The 20,431-nt window shown below is 45.9% G+C and overlaps 1 protein-coding gene across 1 annotated transcript; it reads left to right on the forward strand.

The window, feature by feature from the left end:
- The first annotated feature begins 950 nt into the window (after positions 1-950).
- iqgap3 (IQ motif containing GTPase activating protein 3) lies at positions 951-19,778 on the forward strand. Its single transcript, XM_076078471.1, has 38 exons — positions 951-1,083; positions 1,405-1,492; positions 1,612-1,768; positions 1,890-1,967; positions 2,058-2,134; positions 2,224-2,291; positions 2,553-2,666; positions 2,749-2,927; positions 3,255-3,336; positions 7,577-7,740; positions 7,865-7,952; positions 8,072-8,235; positions 8,369-8,529; positions 8,669-8,784; positions 8,861-9,024; positions 9,153-9,243; positions 9,362-9,529; positions 9,611-9,753; positions 9,877-10,047; positions 10,123-10,206; positions 11,726-11,797; positions 11,905-11,974; positions 12,066-12,274; positions 13,713-13,865; positions 13,991-14,154; positions 14,235-14,459; positions 14,568-14,708; positions 14,801-14,885; positions 14,979-15,211; positions 15,303-15,435; positions 15,549-15,651; positions 15,783-15,924; positions 16,089-16,176; positions 16,260-16,472; positions 16,700-16,863; positions 18,344-18,469; positions 18,632-18,740; positions 19,003-19,778. The coding sequence occupies exons 1-38, from the start codon at positions 1,062-1,064 to the stop codon at positions 19,114-19,116; spliced, it is 4,923 nt and encodes a 1,640-aa protein (XP_075934586.1). The 5' UTR covers positions 951-1,061; the 3' UTR covers positions 19,117-19,778.
- Positions 19,779-20,431: the final 653 nt, after the last annotated feature.

The following is a 20,431-nucleotide window of genomic DNA, read 5'->3' on the forward strand; positions in this document are numbered from 1 at the left end:
TTAATAATAATTATTATTATTATCATCATCATTATTATTATTATAAACCCATTTATTTTTTTCTCTCCCAGTTGTTTTCAGCTGAAAGCTAATGCTAAACTAACAGCGCCCTCTGCTGGAGGAGTCAGCTCATCAACATTAAACTGAATTCTTCACTTTTCACCCCAGAAACAGATTCATAAATAAAGCTGATACATAAATGTGAACTTTAAGAGAATGAATATTAAACAAGAGATTTTATTATCAAGAAATCTGTTTATTTACTTCATTAATAACTTAACACTGGCTCATTTATGTTTCTATCTAATATCTAAGAATACAATGTTTACAATAGCATCTAATTATTATTGTTATCATTAATGAATTTATAGAATATTAAAAACTTTACTTCCTGCTACTCTTAGCGTCACAGTTGTTGTTGTTAGCATCAGCTACTGCTAGCCTGTTAGCCTGCCTTTAGCAGAGTGCTATCTAGCACTGCTAACACTCTGTGAGTCATCACTTACTGATTCCGGGTGAACGTCCTCTGACTGACGTCTCACAAATCAATAACTGATGTAAGATCGATACGTTTCAATAAGTGACGTGTTTAATGGAGCAGCTAGCTACATTAGCTACGTGCTAACTGATGACTGTTGTTGACTTGGTTGCCATGGCAACATGAGGACGGGACGATACAAAGGAGACAAATTAAAAATTAAAAAGGAGAATAACCTGAATAAATTATCCATAAAATATATCTAATGTTAGTTATAGTTTCACAAACACTTACGTTATCATACATTTTTATTTAAACGACAGAAAAGACACAAACTACATGGACCACAATCCAACGCGACAACGTTCCAGCCAATGGGCGGAGCGGCCTGGTCGTTCGGCCAATCAGAGAGCGGCGGGAGCTCTTCAAACTGCGGACCGGAAGCAGCTGGGAGCAGTTAGAACCGGGAGGAAGAAGAACCGGAGAGTTTGAGACGTTTTTTACGGTTTGAATTGACGGCTGAGAAACTTACCGTCGGTCTGATTCACGGACTTAACTCTCCCACCGGAGACACGGAGACAACATGGCGGATTCATCCGGACGATGTGAGTCAAACCTTCTTCTTCATGTTTCACTGAAACAACAATAAAACGTGTTTAATGTTGTTTTTATGGTCCGATGAATAATCGTGACACGTGCTCTTATTGATCTGATCATATCTGATGACGTTTTCACTTTATTAACATGAATTATTCCAAATATCACAGAAACATGTGGATTCTTCATTCTTCATGTACAAACAACAAACACTTAAAACCGAATATCACTGTTTCATGTCTGAATATGTTTTATTTCTACTCTTTCATATCGGATTCAGACTGATGAATATTTCATCTAAATAGTGTGCGTGTGTGTGCGTGTTCCAGATGAGCGTCTGACAGCAGAGCAGATGGATGAACAGAGGATCCAGAATGTGGCCTATCAGTACCTCTGCAGGCTGGAGGAGGCTAAGAGGTCAGTAAAGTCCACTCGGTCCAGGTCCACACTGAACTGGTTCTTCTTCTTTGGAGGCTCATACATAGTTTCACTGTGTTGTGTCACATATGACATCACCTGTGACATCACTTCCTCAGGTGGATGGAGGCGTGTCTGGGGGAGGAGCTTCCTGCTCCCACTGAGCTGGAGGAGGCTCTGAGGAACGGAGTGGTTCTGGCTAAACTGGGTCATCAATTCGCTCCGAAGGCGGTCAATGTGAAGAAGATCTACGACCCGGACCAGCTCCGGTACCAGGTCTATAACACACACACACACACATATTAAAACACAATATTTACACACGCACACATACAGTGTGTAAACACACACACACACACAGTGAACGTGTCACTAATCAGCTGTTATTGATCATCAGGCGGCCGGTCTTCAGTTCCGTCACACTGACAACATCAACCACTGGAGGATCGCCATGACGACACTCGGCCTGCCAGCGGTCAGTGACCAGAGTATTGATCTATTGATCAGAGTATTGATCAGTGACCAGAGTATTGATCTATTGATCACTGGTTGTTGTTGTTTTCAGATCTTTTATCCAGAAACTACAGACGTCTACGACAAGAAGAACATGCCGAGAGCTGTTTACTGTATCCACGCACTCAGGTGAGCTCACCTGTCCGTCTCTACACTTGTCTGTCTCCACATCTTTCTATTAACAGCCCGTCTCTCTCTCTCTACCTGTCTCTCTGCAGCCTGTACCTGTACAGACTGGGTCTGGCTCCTCAGATCCACGACCTCTATGGAAAAGTCAAGTTCACAGGTGGATATGATTCCTCACAGACAGACAGACAGGTAGTCGGACAGACAGACAGACAATTGTCTGTCACAATAATTAAATAAACAGATTTAAGGGAACTTAATCAATAATGTTTATTTATGTTAATAGTGTAATACAAATTAATATCTGCTGATGAATAATGATCAACATTAATCAATGTGCGTAGCATCAATCGATAGGTGTGAGTAGCATCAATGGATGTGTGTGCGTAGCATCAATGGATGTGTGTGTGTGTGTGTTCAGAGGAGGAGATCAACAACATGACATCAGAGTTGGATAAATATGGAATCCAGATGCCGGCATTCAGCAAGATCGGAGGACTTCTGGCCAATGAGCTGTCAGAGGACGAGGCTGCAGGTAGAGAGAGAGAGAGATGATCTGATTGGCTATGAGCTCACACCGTGGAGGAGGAGGCGGTAACTCTGTGTTTTCCCATCAGGCCATGCTGCGGTGATCGCCATCAACGAGGCGGTAGACAGAGGTCATCTGGAGGTGACGGCGGAGGCTCTGAGGAACCCTAACGCCCTGATCACTGACCTGCAGGAGGCGCTGATGAGCGCCTATCAGGAGGTGCTGCAGCAGGCCAAAGCCAGGAAGAAGGAGCAGGCAGCCAATAGGGTGAGAGTGTGTGTGTGTTTGTGTTTGTGTCTAATGTGTGTTTGTGTCTAATGTGTGTGTGTGTGTGTGTGTGTGTGTGAGTGTGTTTGTGTCCAATGTGTGTTTGTGTCTAGTGTGTGTTTGCGTTTGTGTCTAATGTGTGTTTGTGTCTAATGTGTGTGTGTGTGTGTGTGTGTGAGTGTGTTTGTGTCTAATGTGTGTTTGTGTCTAGTGTGTGTTTGCGTTTGTGTCTAATGTGTGTTTAATGTGTCTAGTGTGTGTGTGTTTAATGTGTGTGTGTTTGTGTTTGTGTCTAATGTGTGTGTTTAATGTGTGTGTGTGTGTCAGTGTGGAGATCAAGAGGAGAAAGATATCTACGAAGAGTTTCTGACTCGGAGAGAAATCCAGAACAACATCAACCTCGTGAACGGTGAGTTTGTCTCCTCACCTGTGAGAAATTTAGGTTTTAAAGCTCCTAATTATGGATATAATGTGATACAGTATATTTACTTGTAGGAGTCTGGTCATTTCATGCATTAAGTGTCTGTGAGAGGGGGTTTGAGGAATGTGCTGGAGCGGGGGTTGTGTGCAAGTGGCTGGGAGAGGTGTGAAGTTTAGGACAATGGGGCATAGAACTAGGTGGGGCTTTTTGGACTTCAGCCACTCAATGAGCTGATCGATGAGCTGAGGAATGTGAGATTTTTCAGAGACTTAAAAGGAAATGTAGAAGTAAATGTAAAAGGAATTAAAGCTGCGAGCAGCATTGATCGGGCCCTCGCAACTTCACGCACGTCGAGGGTACTGGCAGGACTCTGGCCGTGCATTTCTGTGTCCATCACACTCTGCGTGCACGAGTGAGATATTTCCTGCGTAGACCAGCAGCGTAGCAAGATCATGTTGCCAGGTCTTAAGCCTCAAATGTTTTGAGTGTACATCCGATACAATCATAAATGTAAGCCTTTAAAGATCATTAAGAAAATAAATGTGTGTGAATGTGCTTCAGTGTTTGTAACATAACAGACTGTCAGTTTACTGGGATGGGGTTCAACTCCCTGCAGTGTCCTGCTGATTGTATTTGGACTTACATGAAAGTTAACAAAACAGTAGTGCCATTTGCTGTTACTTGAACACTTTAATTTAACACTGTTTTCATTTTAAGTTCTTCTGTAACTTTAGATTGTAGTGTGAAGCATTCATTGTAACGTTTAACCTGATTGTCATGAAGAAGCTCTGGACAGATCATTTATACTAATGCCCACTGACATGGTTTGAAAATGCACTGTTATCCAACTTTTGCTCTCCAAGCATCTTAGTTTGCACATATTTAGATCAGAGAAGTCATTATTTTCTCATGGTGTGCCCACAAACCCTTTCAATAAGTTCAGTGTTTGGGCCGCTGCAATTATAGAATCCTGCTTACGTCCGTGCTTATCAGTAGGTGGCGCTATGACTATGAGTTAATATTGGCATGCAGAAGTCCTAAAGCCATGACAGTCAACAAGCATGTCAAGTTTGGGACAGTTTTGACAAAGTACAGTCGAGTTACAACAGCTTGATGGATGATGGTGAACCATGTAAAATGGCCATCACACCATATCCACGTCGTTCGATGAAACCTCAAGCTTTTAGTAACTTTTAATCACTAAAGTCTTTAGATTGTTCTGACCAAATTATAAGCTGATCGGATTAATTCCCTAGGAGGAGTTCGTAGTACAGCGCTTGGAAATGGAAGAAAAACACGAGAAATTCATACAAAATTCAAAATGGCTGACTTCCGGTTGGGTTTAGAGCATGGACCCCCCCAAGACTTTTTTTTTAAGTCTACATGCGATACATCTGCTTACCAAATTTTATACATCTAGGTGAAATGTACTGCGAGGGCTGCATCGTCGAAATATTGTAGGGGGCGCTATTGAGCCGACTTTACACTTTGAAGCAGTAAAATCACATCAGATAACTACATCCAGGATTTTAAATGTGTTTGACAATTTTGGTTATGTTTTGAGCATTTTTAGCCCCTCAAAAACACCTTAATTTTTCATGCCGAAGAATGCGTTGCCACGGCTTTTCACAAAACAACAAGCTTTGAGTAACTTTTCATCACAAAGGTCTTTAGACTGTACCGACCAAATTTGAAGTTAATCTGATTAATTCCCTAGGAGGAGTTCGTTAAAGTGCAGCGCCTGGAAATGACAAAAACGACACTAGAAATTCATAAGTAATTCAAAATGGCTGACTTCCGGTTGGGTTTAGAGCATGGCCCCAAGAGACTTTTATCATAGTCCATATGTGATACATGTTCCTACCAAATTTCATACATCTAGGTCAAACATACTGCGAGGGCTGCTTCATCGAAATTTTGTAGGGGGCGCTATTGAGCCGATTTGCCACTCTGAACCGATAAAATCATATTATATAACTACATTTCGAGCTTGTAATCTGTGTGCCAAGTTTGCTTATGTTTCGAGCATTTTTAGCCTCAAAATTACCTTCGTTGTTAACGGCGAAGACTGCATCGCCATGGCAACGACGTTCGACGAAACTTCATGAACTGGCATTATGAACTTCTTATATTTGTGTGGAACTAATTTGATATTGATTTGATTTACCTACTAAGAGAAACAAGCCAAAGTATAAAGACTTTAACTGACTGTTACCAGTAGGTGGCGCTGACTATGATTCAAAATTGGCCTGCAGATGTCTTCAGCACTGGAGTCTAATCAAACATGTGAAATCTGGTAAAGATCTGATGATGTGGAGTCGAGATACATCAGTTTATTCGTTCATGGCGAAGGATCGAAATTTGCCAATCCGCCGCCCTTCAATAACTTCTTACAATTTTCACAATGAAGCATTATCAAGGTCTTAAGGCTGTTCTGACAACATTTGAGAGGGATCTGATTAATCTGTGAGGAGCAGGATGTCAAAGTACAAAGCTTACAACTTCCAGTTGCCACTAGGTGGCGCTATTACTATGATTCTAAATTGTCCTATAGATGTGTTCGGGGTCAGGATGTTATGACATATGAGAGATTTGGAGCAGATTAGACAATGTACGGCCGAGTTACAACAACTTCCTGTTTCGCGGCGAATGGTGTTTTTTTGAAGCCACGCCACGGACACATAGTTCGATAACTTTTTGATCTTTGAGTAACTTTTCACTGCCAAGGTCTCAAGAGCATACTGACCGAATCTGAAGTCAATCGGGTCAAATCTCTGGGAGGAGTTCGTTAAAGTACGACGCCTTGAAACGGTCCAAAAAGTCATAGAATTAAAAATGGCCGACTTCCTGTTTGGTTTAGAGAAAAATTCCAAGGATTTTTTTGTGCGTCTCATCACGATCCACATACCTACCAAATTTCATACAGCTAGGTGAAACCCGATGTTGGGGCTACTCAATAGGGGGCGCTATCGAGCAAATATTTCATACCGCAGCTGGACACCCCAATCAGACTGCAATTTTCGCAAATTCTGGCTTGCGTGCCAAATTTAACAAAATTCCCAGTATCCCAAGCACCTCCTTTTTGCGACAAAACACGTACGATAATAATAAACATTAGAATAACAATAGGTCCTCCGCTCCGACTACGTCGGTGCTCGGGCCCTAAAAAGCAGATGTGAATCCAGGGGAGATTCAGACCTTCTCATGACCATGGGGCGGACACTGTCTGTCGTGTGGCCCGGACGGGGCCTCACTTTCAAGTTTGTTTTGTTATTAGTGGTGTGATTCGGTTTGTAACTGTCTGTATCTGTTTTTATGCTTCTTGGATAATAAATCCATTTGATTTTTACTTTAACCTGCTGTTGTGTTTTGGAGGCGATTGAGAGCACATGGCTGCAAGGGGGGGGGGGGATTTCTCCCTGTGTCCAAAAGTTATGGCCATAACACTCCTCACCTGTCCGTCTCTTCACCTGTCCGTCTCCTCACCTGTCCGTCTCTTCACCTGTCCGTCTCCTCACCTGTCCGTCTCTTCACCTGTCCGTCTCCTCACCTGTCCGTCTCTTCACCTGTCCGTCTCCTCACCTGTCCGTCTCTTCACCTGTCCGTCTCCTCACCTGTCCGTCTCCTCACCTGTCCGTCTCCTCACCTGTCCGTCTCCTCACCTGTCCGTCTCCTCACCTGTCCGTCTCTTCACCTGTCCGTCTCCTCACCTGTCCGTCTCTTCACCTGTCCGTCTCCTCACCTGTCCGTCTCCTCACCTGTCCGTCTCCTCACCTGTCCGTCTCCTCACCTGTCCGTCTCCTCACCTGTCCGTCTCCTCACCTGTCCGTCTCCTCACCTGTCCGTCTCTTCACCTGTCCGTCTCCTCACCTGTCCGTCTCTTCACCTGTCCGTCTCCTCACCTGTCCGTCTCTTCACCTGTCCGTCTCCTCACCTGTCCGTCTCTTCACCTGTCCGTCTCCTCACCTGTCCGTCTCCTCACCTGTCCGTCTCCTCACCTGTCCGTCTCCTCACCTGTCCGTCTCCTCACCTGTCCGTCTCTTCACCTGTCCGTCTCTTCACCTGTCCGTCTCCTCACCTGTCCGTCTCCTCACCTGTCCGTCTCCTCACCTGTCCGTCTCCTCACCTGTCCGTCTCCTCACCTGTCCGTCTCCTCACCTGTCCGTCTCCTCACCTGTCCGTCTCCTATATATATTTATAATATAAAGATTGATGATCTCTCCCTCAGTCCGGTCTGCGGTGGAGCAGGTGGATGAAGCTTTGGACTCTGCAGATGAACTGGCTCTGCTCTCCGCTCTGCAGCTACCATGTTTGGCCCTCAGGAGCCTCCGTACTGACAACGGGCCCTGGTACCTGGACCAGCTGTCAGCAGACCGCCAGCAGAACGCCCTGGTACTCATACAAATACTTATACACACATAAATATTAACATATTAACATATTTTAACCTCATAGGATAAAACACTTCAGTGTGGTAACAAAATTAAAGTTGATCTGGTTTAACCTCTGACCCCAGGATGAGGGATGTGTGGATCCTCTGGAGCCTGAAGAGCTGCAGGAAGGTGTGACCATCGTCAACCAGAACGCCCAGAGAGCCAGAACCAGTAAGTCTCACACCTGGGTCTATCCCAGTCCATACTGGACTAACACCACTTCAACTTACGACAGGTACCCTGACACCACTTACAGTGTGTGTGTGTGTGTGTGTGTGTGTGTGTGTCAGTGAATGCAGCGGTGCAGAGTGTTAACGCCTCGCTGCGTCTCAGTGACCCCCGACGCACCGTGAGCTGCCTGATGACCGCTGACCTCCAGCTTCCTGAAGTGTTTCCATTCGCTGCGACTCTTTATCACAGAGAGCTGCAGCTGCTCCAGAGACAGACCGCCCAGGTACACCTGAGGTGCACCCCTCCAGTTTATTTTTTATATCCACCAGGAGCATCAAAGTTCTGATCCTGGACCAGAGACATAATCAATAATATGAATGCCGTTTTAATGAGTGTTTCCTGTCTGTCTCCATCAGGGGGAGCTGCAGCAGGAGGAGCTGTTTGTTGCCGTGGAGATGCTGTCAGCCGTCGCTCTCGTCAATCAGGCGTTGGAGGCGGGACATCTGCAGCAGTTCAGCTCATCATTGGTCAGTCCGTCAGCAGGACTCTCTGATGTGGACCACGCCCTGCTGGACAGGTACGACTCCTTCGACCTGATCCTCTCTATATACATAAATAAAATCTAAACAGGTACGTTTGTAACGGGAATGTGGTGATGATGGTGATGGTGGTGGTGGTGGTGGTGGTGATGATGATGGTGATGATGTCATCGTCAGGTACTTTGAGTGTCTGGTTGCTGTGAAGCAGCAGGTGAGCAGAGATCTGCTGACCTGGAATCAGCTGCAGGAAAGAATCAACTCGGTCAACAAGTCGGTGCAGGACGAACACCAACGTAAGCAAAACACACCTTCACCTGTACGCTCTCTGACCTCTGTGTGACCTCTGTGTGACCTCTGTGTGACCTTCAGAGCTGCTGTATGTCGGTCTGGTTAACGAGGCGGTGGTGAGAGGAGACGCTCAGAAGCTGCTGTCTGCGCTGCTGCTGCCCTCCTGTGGTGTGGAGGAGGTTCTACCTGCCAACACCTGCAGATACCTGACCTTGCTGACCAGAGCCAGGCATCACAAAGCTCAGGTAGCCGATCGCAGGCGGCCGATCGCAGCTAAACACGGATTCAAACCGACATCTCAGACTTGAACTTGATCTTTAACGTTGAGTTGATTTGAATGAACCTGAATTTTTTTTCTTTTTTGTCCAATCAGGTGAGCAGAGAGCCAGGAGCTGAGCTGTGGTTGGCTGATATCCAGGAGGCAGTGAAGAGAGCCAATCGGCAGAGTCAGACAACTCTGAAGAGTGAGTCCTGGTCTTCATTGATCACAGCTTGTTGTTATTATTTTAGTATAATTATTCTGTTACTCCATGAATGTGTATTATTGTTATTATTAATGGTGTTGTTGTGTGTGTCTCTCAGTGTGTCTGTCAGTAGCTGCAGTGAATCAGGCTGTGAAGGAGAACAAAGTGAACCAGACTCTTCGTGTCCTGAGTTTACCTGAAGTCCAGCTGCAGGGCGTCGATCCCTCGTGTGCTGCAGATTATCAGAGAGAGCTGTACGGTCTGCTGACGGACAGGACGCTCTCAGGTACGACCGACCTCTTCACTTTATCTCACCTGCTGAGAACAAAAACATCTGGAACTGTAAACGTTGTCCGTGTGTGTTCAGGAGACAACAGAAGTCCGTGGGTTCGAGTCCGGCTGGACGACGGCTCGTTTTACTACCTACACCTGAACAGACTGGAGGGCACCTGGGAGGAACCCAACGGCTTCATCAACAACAGTGTGTTCCTCGACCGGCCCCAGATACAGGTGAGATACACACACACACACACACACACACACACACACACACACACCTGAGGGTCAGGGTCTACTACAGGTACAGTCACACCTGCAGTGGGGACCATGTGACATCATGTGACCTCCTTACAGGAAGTAGTCGGCAGCGTTTCAAACTCGCACAGTCGCAGCATCCTCTGGAGGAGCAGAGAAGCCCTCGTCGCTCGTCTGCAGGCGGTCAGTCGAGGGTTCCTGCTCAGACAGAAGCTGGAGGCTCGACGGCATTACCTGAGCAGTCAGACCCCTGCTGTCATCACCATCCAAGTGAGCTGATACTTCTACATGATGCTAACTGGTTTATACTGGATCATACTAACTGGTGTGAGCTGGTGTGTTCAGGCTCACTGGAGGAGGTTGGTCCAGCAGGAGGCGTACAGATGCCGGCTGCAGCTTCTCTACATGAACTGGAGAGCTGTTATCAAGGTAACGCCCAACTCCTCATGACTCAAACTACAGGTGATGTTTGAAGCCTTCAAGGTCTCACAAAGAAATGTCTGGACATTTCATCTTCAAAAACACACAATTCAAATAATAAGGAAATAATAGATTGTATTTTTATAATCCTTATTGTTATTAATGAAGTATAATAATGATCTTAGGGCTCGTGTTATGAAGCTAAACATCATAGTTCATCTCTAATATCTATTTTATATTCATGTGAAAACATCTCCTTCAAACTACTGGATTCATTCAAGTTTATCACTATAAGTACATTTTACAGATGACAGTGAACACATCATGATAACGTTATGTTCACTGAGCAGAGCCTGAAGGCATCATAATGTAACTGAAGTGAACCTCCTGTTGGTTAGCCGTTAGCGGTGCTGCTAACGTTACTAGCTCTCCTCCTGTTGGTTAGCCGTTAGCGGTGCTGCTAACGTTACTAGCTCTCCTCCTGTTGGTTAGCCGTTAGCGGTGCTGCTAACGTTACTAGCTCTCCTCCGTTGGTTAGCCGTTAGCGGTGCTGCTAACGTTACTAGCTCTCCTCCTGTGGGTTAGCCGTTAGCGGTGCTGCTAACGTTACTAGCTCTCCTCCTGTTGGTTAGCCGTTAGCGGTGCTGCTAACGTTACTAGCTCTCCTCCTGTTGGTTAGCCGTTAGCAGTGCTGCTAACGTTACTAGCTATCCTGTTGGTTAGCCGTTAGCAGTGCTGCTAACGTTACTAGCTATCCTGTTGGTTAGCCGTTAGCGGTGCTGCTAACGTTACTAGCTCTCCTCCTGTTGGTTAGCCGTTAGCGGTGCTGCTAACGTTACTAGCTCTCCTCCTGTGGGTTAGCCGTTAGCGGTGCTGCTAACGTTACTAGCTCTCCTCCTGTTGGTTAGCCGTTAGCGGTGCTGCTAACGTTACTAGCTCTCCTCCTGTTGGTTAGCCGTTAGCGGTGCTGCTAACGTTACTAGCTATCCTGTTGGTTAGCCGTTAGCGGTGCTGCTAACGTTACTAGCTCTCCTCCTGTTGGTTAGCCGTTAGCGGTGCTGCTAACGTTACTAGCTCTCCTCCTGTGGGTTAGCCGTTAGCGGTGCTGCTAACGTTACTAGCTCTCCTCCTGTTGGTTAGCCGTTAGCGGTGCTGCTAACGTTACTAGCTCTCCTCCTGTTGGTTAGCCGTTAGCGGTGCTGCTAACGTTACTAGCTCTCCTCCTGTTGGTTAGCCGTTAGCGGTGCTGCTAACGTTACTAGCTCTCCTCCTGTTGGTTAGCCGTTAGCGGTGCTGCTAACGTTACTAGCTCTCCTCCTGCTGGTTGTTTACAATGAAACACGATCAGATCAGAGACTAGAAATACATGTTCTACTGAGTCAGTAAAACTTTATTTACACTGATGGTTAATGGTTAAACTTTATTTACACTCTGAAGGTTAACGATACAACTTTATTTACACTCTGATGGTTAACGATACAACTTTATTTACACTCTGATGGTTAACGATAACGTTTTTTATTCACAGATCCAGTCGTTTGTGAAGATGTGGTCTGCGAGGAGGAAATATCGAGCTCGACTGAGTTTCTTCAGAAGTCATGTGAGTCGTCCTGATTTCTCAGATTCACACTGAACTGTGTTCACACTTGGAACAGATCTGAGAACAGTTTGTGTGTTACCTGTGCGTGCGTGTGTGTGTGTCCACAGGTGGGTGCTGTCGTAAAGATCCAGGCCTTCTTCAGAGCCAACAGAGCTCAAGACCAGTACAGGATGCTGGGTGAGTTCACTAATGAGGGAACGCTAACGAGGGGTTACCTGTGATTGGAACAGCTGTGAGCATTAATGGCCCCTCCTCTCACCTGTCTCAGTGCACTCGGCCACGCCCCCACTGTCTGTGGTCAGGAAGTTTGTTCACCTGCTCGACCTGGGTGACCCCGACATCAGAGAGGAGGCGGAGCAACTGCGTCTGAGGGAGGAGGTGGTGAGGAGCATCCGCTTCAACCGACAGCTGGAGGCAGACCTGGACCTGATGGACCTGAAGATCGGCCTGCTGATCCGAAACAGAGCCACACTGCAGGTAACTCACCTGTTAACAGGTAACTCACCTGTTAACAGGTAACTCACCTGTTAACAGGTAACTCACCTGTTGGCAGGTAACTCACCTGTTGGCAGGTAACACACTGCTTAACACAGTGGTTCCCAAACTTTTTCTGTCAAGACCCCCTTTGATGATATAGGAACATTGGACGACCCCCCCCCCCCCCCCCCCGCAACCCGACCCCAAATTTTTCTTGGTTTTTAATGAATTGCATTATAATGCATGAACTGTATAAAATATTTTTATTTCTTTCTAAAATAAGTACATATCACTTCACAGTTTATTCTTCAGTTTGTTTAACTGGGAAAAAAAATAGCAATAATAAAATATATATAAAATAAAAAATATATAAAATAATTTGTAAATACAATTAACTTAATTTCAAACAAAGTGCAAACAACATATACTGTATTTCCTCACATTGAACAGCAGGTTTTCTCAAACAATAAAATAACACAATTATGAACAAGGTGTGCAGGTCTACATGGACCATATTATTTTGTGATCATATTCCTATGTATATTCCTATTCATATATATCAATCAGTGACTGGTGTGGGCTTGCTTTGCTTTACAGATTTTGTCAAAGCGGGGTTGCTGGTTGGAGATAGCTACTCTCAGTTCATTCTCAATGTTCAACTTTGATCTGTATTTGGTCTTCATTGCAGCAACTGCAGAAAACCCTGTTTCACATAAATAGGATGTGGCAAAAGGCAACAGTATGCCCATAGCTCTTTGGCCTAGTAGTGGGTAGTCTTTCTCCACTCCAATCCAAAACACAGCCAGTGAATTGGATGTGAACTGTAGTCTCCTTGTTGAGTCAGATGTCATGTCAATGTACTGCTCTTCCTCTGTGGTACTGAGGTACCTTAGTTTGAGGCGTTGTCGAGGTGGTCGCGTCGCCTGTTGCGGCTGTAACAGAAGTTCCATCGGATTTGCGCTTTAGACCAGTCACAAATCTGTCCATCTTTGTACATACTTCCTTCTCTTATCTTTATCTTTCTCTGTCGCTCCGTATCTTTCTCGCTCTGTGTCGCTGTGTCTCTCTCTCTCGTTCGCGCTCCCTCACTCTCTCTCTCCCTCGCTCGTTCGCGCTCGGGCGCGCTCGCTCTCGCTCTCGCTGGTTTTGCCACAGTCGGTCTGTGACATGAGCCGCTCTGGTGGCGTGGTTGGAACACAGTGCATGTCACGTCGGTTATTTTATATTGTTTTACCGGTGTATGTGTGCGTCTGTGTGTGTGGGTTGGTGATGAAGCCGCGACCCCCCTGTAGTACCACCGCGCCCCCCCTAGGGGTCGCGACCCCCACTTTGGGAACCACTGGCTTAACAGGTAATTCATACCCAGATTACATAAACCAGACCCCATCATGCCTCGTTAGTGGTTGTGTCCTCGTTAACAAAGCTCTCTCTTTAACAGGAAGTGGTGTCTCACTGTAAGAAGCTGACGAAGAAGAACAAGGAGCAGCTGTCAGACATGATGGACCTGGAGAGAAGTAAAGGACTAAAGGCTCTGAGCAGAGAGAGGAGAGAGAGACTGGAGGCCTACCAACACCTGTTCTACCTGCTGCAGGTGAGACACACACACCTGTTGTACCTGCTGCAGGTGAGACACACACACCTGTTGTACCTGCTGCAGGTGAGAGACACACACACCTGTTGTACCTGCATATATTAACGGAGTGTGTGTTGTTTCAGACTCAGCCTCTCTACCTGGCTCAGCTGATCTTCCTGATGCCTCAGAGTCGCTCCACCTCCTTCATGGAGATGCTGGTGTTCAGTCTGTTTAACTACGGCTCCGACTGCAGAGAGGCCTTCCTGCTGCTGCAGCTGTTCACTGAGGCGCTGCGATACGAGATCAGGTGATGCACACACAACACGCACACATTAACACACACACACTGTGACTGTGTTGTAACCTTTACCTGTGTGATGGTGTCAGACTGAAGGTGGAGCAGCCTCAGGACGTGGTCACAGGAAATCCCACCGTCATCAAGATGTTGGTGAACTTTTACCGTCACGCTCGCGGTCAGAACGCCCTGCGGGAGTCACTGGGTCCGGCTCTGCAGGACATCCTGCTGGACCGGACTCTAAGCATCAGGACCGACCCGGTGGACGTCTACAAGACCTGGATCAACCAGACGGAGACCCAGACCGGACACAAGAGGTCTGAACAGACACTGATTCACCTGCAGGGCTGTAGATGTCTATGGACATCTGTCTTTGTGACCAGTTCCTCTTTCTTTACCTGACTCACCTGTTTGTGTCCCTGCAGCTCTCTGCCGTACGAGGTCTCACCTGCAGACGCTCTGAGTCACCCTGAAGTCCAGAGACGCATCGACATCGCCATCATCAACCTTAAGAACCTGACGGACCGAGTTTTCAAAGCCATCACCTCCAACCTCCACAAACTACCGTAGGTCTCCACAGACTACCGTAGGCCTCCACAGACTACCGTAGGCCTCCACAGACATCACATTAATGTTGTGTGTTTTGTGTTTGTTGTAGTTATGGATTATGTTACACAGCGAAGGTTCTCAGAGACGCTCTGAAGGCAAAGTTCCCTGAAGCCAGCGAGGACGAACTCTACAAGGTAGGCTCCAGGAATTAGACAGAGCCTCAACCAGTACCAGCCCCATAATCCACCACCAGTGTCAGAGTTGTCTCACTGCCTCCTGTCCCTCAGATCGTTGGTAACCTGGTCTACTATCGCTACATGAACCCGGCCATCGTGGCCCCGGACGGTTTTGACGTGGTGGACCGGTCCGCCGGCTCGTCCCTGCAGCCGGAGCAGCGTCACATCCTGGGCTCCGTCGCCCGGATGCTGCAGCACGCCGCCGCCAACAAACACTTCCACGGAGACGGGTACCACATCAGAGCCCTGAACCAGTACATCAGCCAGACCCACTACAAGTTCAGGTCAGAGTCCTGACACGACTTTTGACCTCTGGATTCAGAACAAGCACAGAAGACTTTATTTATTGAAATCATTTCTGTCTGTACTTGACAGGAAGTTCCTGTTGTGCGTTTGTGACGTTCCTGAACCAGAAGACAGATTCAACATGGACGAATACTCGGAGCTGCTCATCGTCAACAAACCCGTCATCTACATCTCCGTCAGCGAGCTGCTCAACACTCACCAGGTCTGTATGGAGTCTAGACCTGGACCTGTACCTGTACCTGAGTCTAGACCTGGATCATACAGGGAACACCACGTCTGCATCTTCATTCTGTGTGTTTGTGTTTGTGTGTTTAGTTGTTGTTGGAGCAGCAGGAAGTTTTGTGTCCAGACCCTTCAGACTCTCTCAGACTGCTGCTGAAGGACCTCGGATCAGTTCCCACCCTGCAGGACCTCATTGGTACTATAGCTGATACTACTTCTACTACTTGATCCTGTTCGTACCAGTGTGACTCCACATTTTAATTTGTGCATAAAAACCTGAGTGGACACCAGAACCAGGATCTGACGTCTGTGCTTTCTGCTCTTCAGGGGAGTCTTCATCAGCAGATCCAGGATCAGAGTCCAGTCTGTGTCAGAGCAGCAAGATGGAGGTTTCTCTGACTCTCACCAACAAGTTTGACATCTTCAACGAGTCCAACGACAAACCAGATGCCAGAGGACTGCTGCTCAGGTAACTTAACATGTTAGCTTCACTTGCTCAGCTAGCTTAGCATGTTAGCCTGTTAGCGTCACCTGCTTAGGTAACGTAGCATGTTAGCCTGTTAGCTTCACCAGCTCATGAATCACACTAAATAGTTTTAGTTTATTGAAGTTCTTTTGTTGTTGTTTTTTCAGCACGAAGCAGCTGATCGTTGATGTCATCAGGACTCAGTCAGGTGACTCTCTGAGTGACATCCTGAGAGCATCTGTGTCACATGACCAGGTACGCACACACTGCACACGCACACAGAGCCCCACACACACACACACACACAGGTGAACCTCAGTCTCTCCTCCTCCTCACAGGAGGCGTGTCACGATTGGCTGGTCCAGCAGCGAGCTCAGCGAGACGCTCGCACACCTGAGAAGATGAAGAGGAACCAGTCGCTGGTCGCAAACGGCAACCTGAGTTTAGAGGAGAAGAAGAGGAAGATCCTGAGGTGTCTTCGTCGTCTGGAGGGTCTGGGAGTCCTGAGACCACCTCAGACCGAGAACCAGATCCTGCAGATGATCGCAAAGGTGACCGAGCAAACACACACACACACACACTGGAAGTTCAGGTCTTTGTGAGCTGAACTTCCTGTCGGGTCACAGTTAAAGGTACAGTAACATGAAATACTCACTCGTGAGCTTTAAGTCGTAATGTGGAAACATTGATGAAGTTTGTCACCATTTCATTTAGCAAATGACTAATAATAATAATAATAATAATAATAATGATGATGATGTAATACTCCCACCACCAGGACATCCGTCAGCAGCGACTGCACCGTCAGCGTCGGGGGGCGGAGCTACAGAAGCTCCGTCAGACTCTCAGCAGCCTGCAGGCAAAGAGCAGCTTCCACAGCGAACAGGTGGACTACTACAGACATTACATCACTTCCTGTCTGGACAACCTGACCGCCAACAGGTGCAGTCACACACACACACTATTAGTGTTATTGTTATTATGGGTCCTGGTGAATCTCAAACCCCCCCATGGACCATTTAAACATGACATCAGTATCAGTCGAGCTTAGTATTGTGGGTAGACAGACAGACGGGTAGACAGACGGGTAGAGGGGCGGGTAGGATAAAAGGTAGGTAGTAGTGCTGGGCGGTATACCGGTTTTAATTTCCCGTATGATGTTCATTTTTCACACACCGTCATACCGGTGTGCACAGCCGAAACAACTGCTGTCACTCTTCAACAGGCAGCAGAATATAGTGTTCGCCGCTATGAGCGCTACAGTCGGAGCTAGTTGTGTTAAGTGTGTTGAGAGGGAACCCTAGTCATGGTCATAACTTTATAACAACAACTATTAACCCACAACTAACACTCTGTAACAACAAAACACCACGACACAACAGTTTGTGACACATTAACAATTTGTAACACTAATAATTGTACATTTATAAAATTACACCGCCGAACTGCATGCTGGGTACAGCTCGCTAGCTAGCTAGCCCGCTAGCAAACAGTCTGCTAACAGCTGGGAGAGGCTCCGTCGCTACATTATAGAACAGAACAGAGCGATGCAGGAGGAACAGAGACAGACCGGAGATGCACCGAGTCTGTGCCCCAGAGAGGAGCTGGGTCTGCTGTTTGGACGTGTTTGGGTTTTAAAAAATCCAACGACCAAAAGACTGTATATTGCTATAACACTATAAGTGTATCGAGCCACTGTTGTTGCCGCTGGTGGTAACACAAACAACTTACTCCATCACCTCAGCAGAAAACATGTTGGAATACAAAGAGTGTGATGACGGCCGTCGGATTCAAGGTCGTCAACCGGTAACGTTAACGCGAGTGAAACAGTGAAGCCGAAGGGTCAGACATCGCTTGAAGAGGCATTAGCTCGAGGCTGCATATGACAAGAAAAGCAAGCGGAGGAGCGACATTACCAACGAAACAACGATCCAGCTCTGCAAGGACCAGGGCCCCGTTCCTCGTACGTGGTTCAACTAAGTCGATCAAATGTCCTGTTAGCAGCTTAAATGAACCCGATGATTGACATCAGGCTATCTGGTTCCTCCAAGGCTGATCCTCTCAAACTGTCTCGTTAATTCGAAACAGACGATCAGTAATCAGGATAATTGCGCGTGCCCGTCCTACTTCAAAAGGGGGAAGCGTCGATCACCGAAACCATGATTTTCTAACAGTACAATGTTAAATAAAGTCAAAGAAAGAGCCTCTTTTTACTGCGCTGACGAGCAGGAGATGATCATGAACGCATATGAGGAATTCAAGACCATAATCACGGCTAAATCTAACACCTCCACCGCTGCGAGGGCTAGACAAGAAGCACGCAGAATATCACAGACAAGTTAATGCTCTGTCTCTCACACACACACACACACACACACACACACAGTCAAAGGTGAATGTTGTGATTGGTTATGTGTTGCAGTAAATCGACCAATAAGAAGACAGCAGAGAGCAAAGGGAAGAAGAAGCTTCCTGCTCTGAGCTACAGCGCCACCCGACTGCAGGAGAAGGGAGTTCTGTTAGAGATACAGGACCTACCAGCTACACAGTGAGACAAACAACTACACACACAGCTACACAGTGAGAGACACACAACTACACACACAGCTACACAGTGAGAGACACAACACACAGCTACATGACGCGTGTGTTACAGTGACGCACAGCTACACATGTTCTCTCATAAAAGTGAACCGATCTGATCTTCCAGGTTTAAGAACGTGGTCTTCGACATCGTTCCTGGACCTGAGAGAGGAAGCTTCAACGTCAAGACTCGATTCCTCGGAGTCGAAATGGAAGAGTTCCTACTTAAATACCAGGTAATAAAGCAGGCCAACTACTGAGCTAAAGCAGGCCAACTACTGAGCTAAAGCAGGCCAACTACTGAGCTAAAGCAGGCCAACTACTGAGCTAAAGCAGGCCAACTACTGAGCTAAAGCAGGCCAACTACTGAGCTAAAGCAGGCCAACTACTGAGCTAAAGCAGGCCAACTACTGAGCTAAAGCAGGCCAACTACTGAGCTAAAGCAGGCCAACTACTGAGCTAATGCAGGCTAAATACTGAGTTGTGTGTGTGTTACAGGACCTGCTACAGCTGCAGTATGAAGGTGTGGCGGTGATGAAGATGTTTGACAAGGCGAAGGTCAACGTTAACCTGCTCATCTTCCTCCTCAACAAGAAGTTCTTCAAGAAATGAACCAAGTGATTCACTGTACACTCCAATCTCTCTTTGTGTGTTCATTTATATATTATATATGTATTATATAAATGTTATGTTTTAATACATGGAACAGAGTGAAGCATCTTCTATACACTCCTATCTCTGTCTATATCTCACTAAAGTTTACAGAGTGAGGCATCGTGTTTTTTATAATCTCTTTACTCATCAGTCAAATAAGCTTTATATTGACAAATGTCATTACTACATTATTACCAAAGCTCAGCTACATATTATCTTACTGTAGTAATAAAGTACAACATGTTTATGCTCCTAAACACTCCTATCTCTGTTTTTATATTTTTTATATCTCACTACGTAAAGTCACATCTAGTAAATCATACAAAAACACTAGTTAAGAATTTAAATATGTCAATAAACTACGTTTTATTTTGAAGGAAGGCCATGAATCAGTAAACACAACAGAATCAGAGTATTGATCAGATCAATTAGGTCACCGATCATTTCATTGGTCTTTGCTGCAAAACTACAAACAGACTTCAAAGTTTAATTTCATTTTAGAAAATCAACAGTCGGATGACTGATCAATAACTAAATATTTTCTGTCACTTTGTTTGTTTTATTTGAAATTAAACTTTTGTGTTTAAACTGTTTTGTCTTCATTAAACATCTGAACGTCTTCAGCTGTTTCTGACTGGAATCAATCAGTTCATTGATTAGCTCATTGAAGAGATCAGTATACAGATGATGTCGTTCTGCTGGTTTTAGTCAGGAGACAACCTCTGGTTCTTTAAAGTGAAGCCAAAGCTTCATGTGTTAAAGCTGCATTATCTCTAGTGTCCACCAGGGGGCGACTCCTCTGGTTGTATAGAAGTCTATGAGAAAATGACTCTACTTCTCTCTTGATTTATTACCTCAGTAAACATTGTAAACATGAGTTTATGGTCTCAATCTCTAGTTTCAAGTCTTCTTCAATACAGCATGATGTTCATTTAGTACATTATGGTCCATTTAGAGTCAAACAGACCATAAAGCAGGGGATGCTTTAGGGCGGGGCTACACAGTGATTGACAGGTCTCTACCAGAGACATATACAGTGTCTCTACGTCACTCCTCCTCAGTCCACATATGGTCACTTCCTGTTCACTGGTTATAACATGAAGTAGTGTTCACTTGTTCACATCTTGTTCTCGAAGATATAGCTTTAACTTTAAATGTTACTTTGTTTCTCCTGCTGAAAAAAGATTGATGGTTGCTTTTTCATGTTTTAAATGCTGATGTTGATCTTTTTCTATTTATTTATAGTATTTTCTAATATACTCTTCTATATATA

Source organism: Anarhichas minor, unplaced genomic scaffold (genome assembly GCF_050575085.1).
Source record: "Anarhichas minor isolate MPS153535 unplaced genomic scaffold, ASM5057508v1 ptg000066l, whole genome shotgun sequence".
NCBI lineage: Eukaryota > Metazoa > Chordata > Actinopteri > Perciformes > Anarhichadidae > Anarhichas > Anarhichas minor.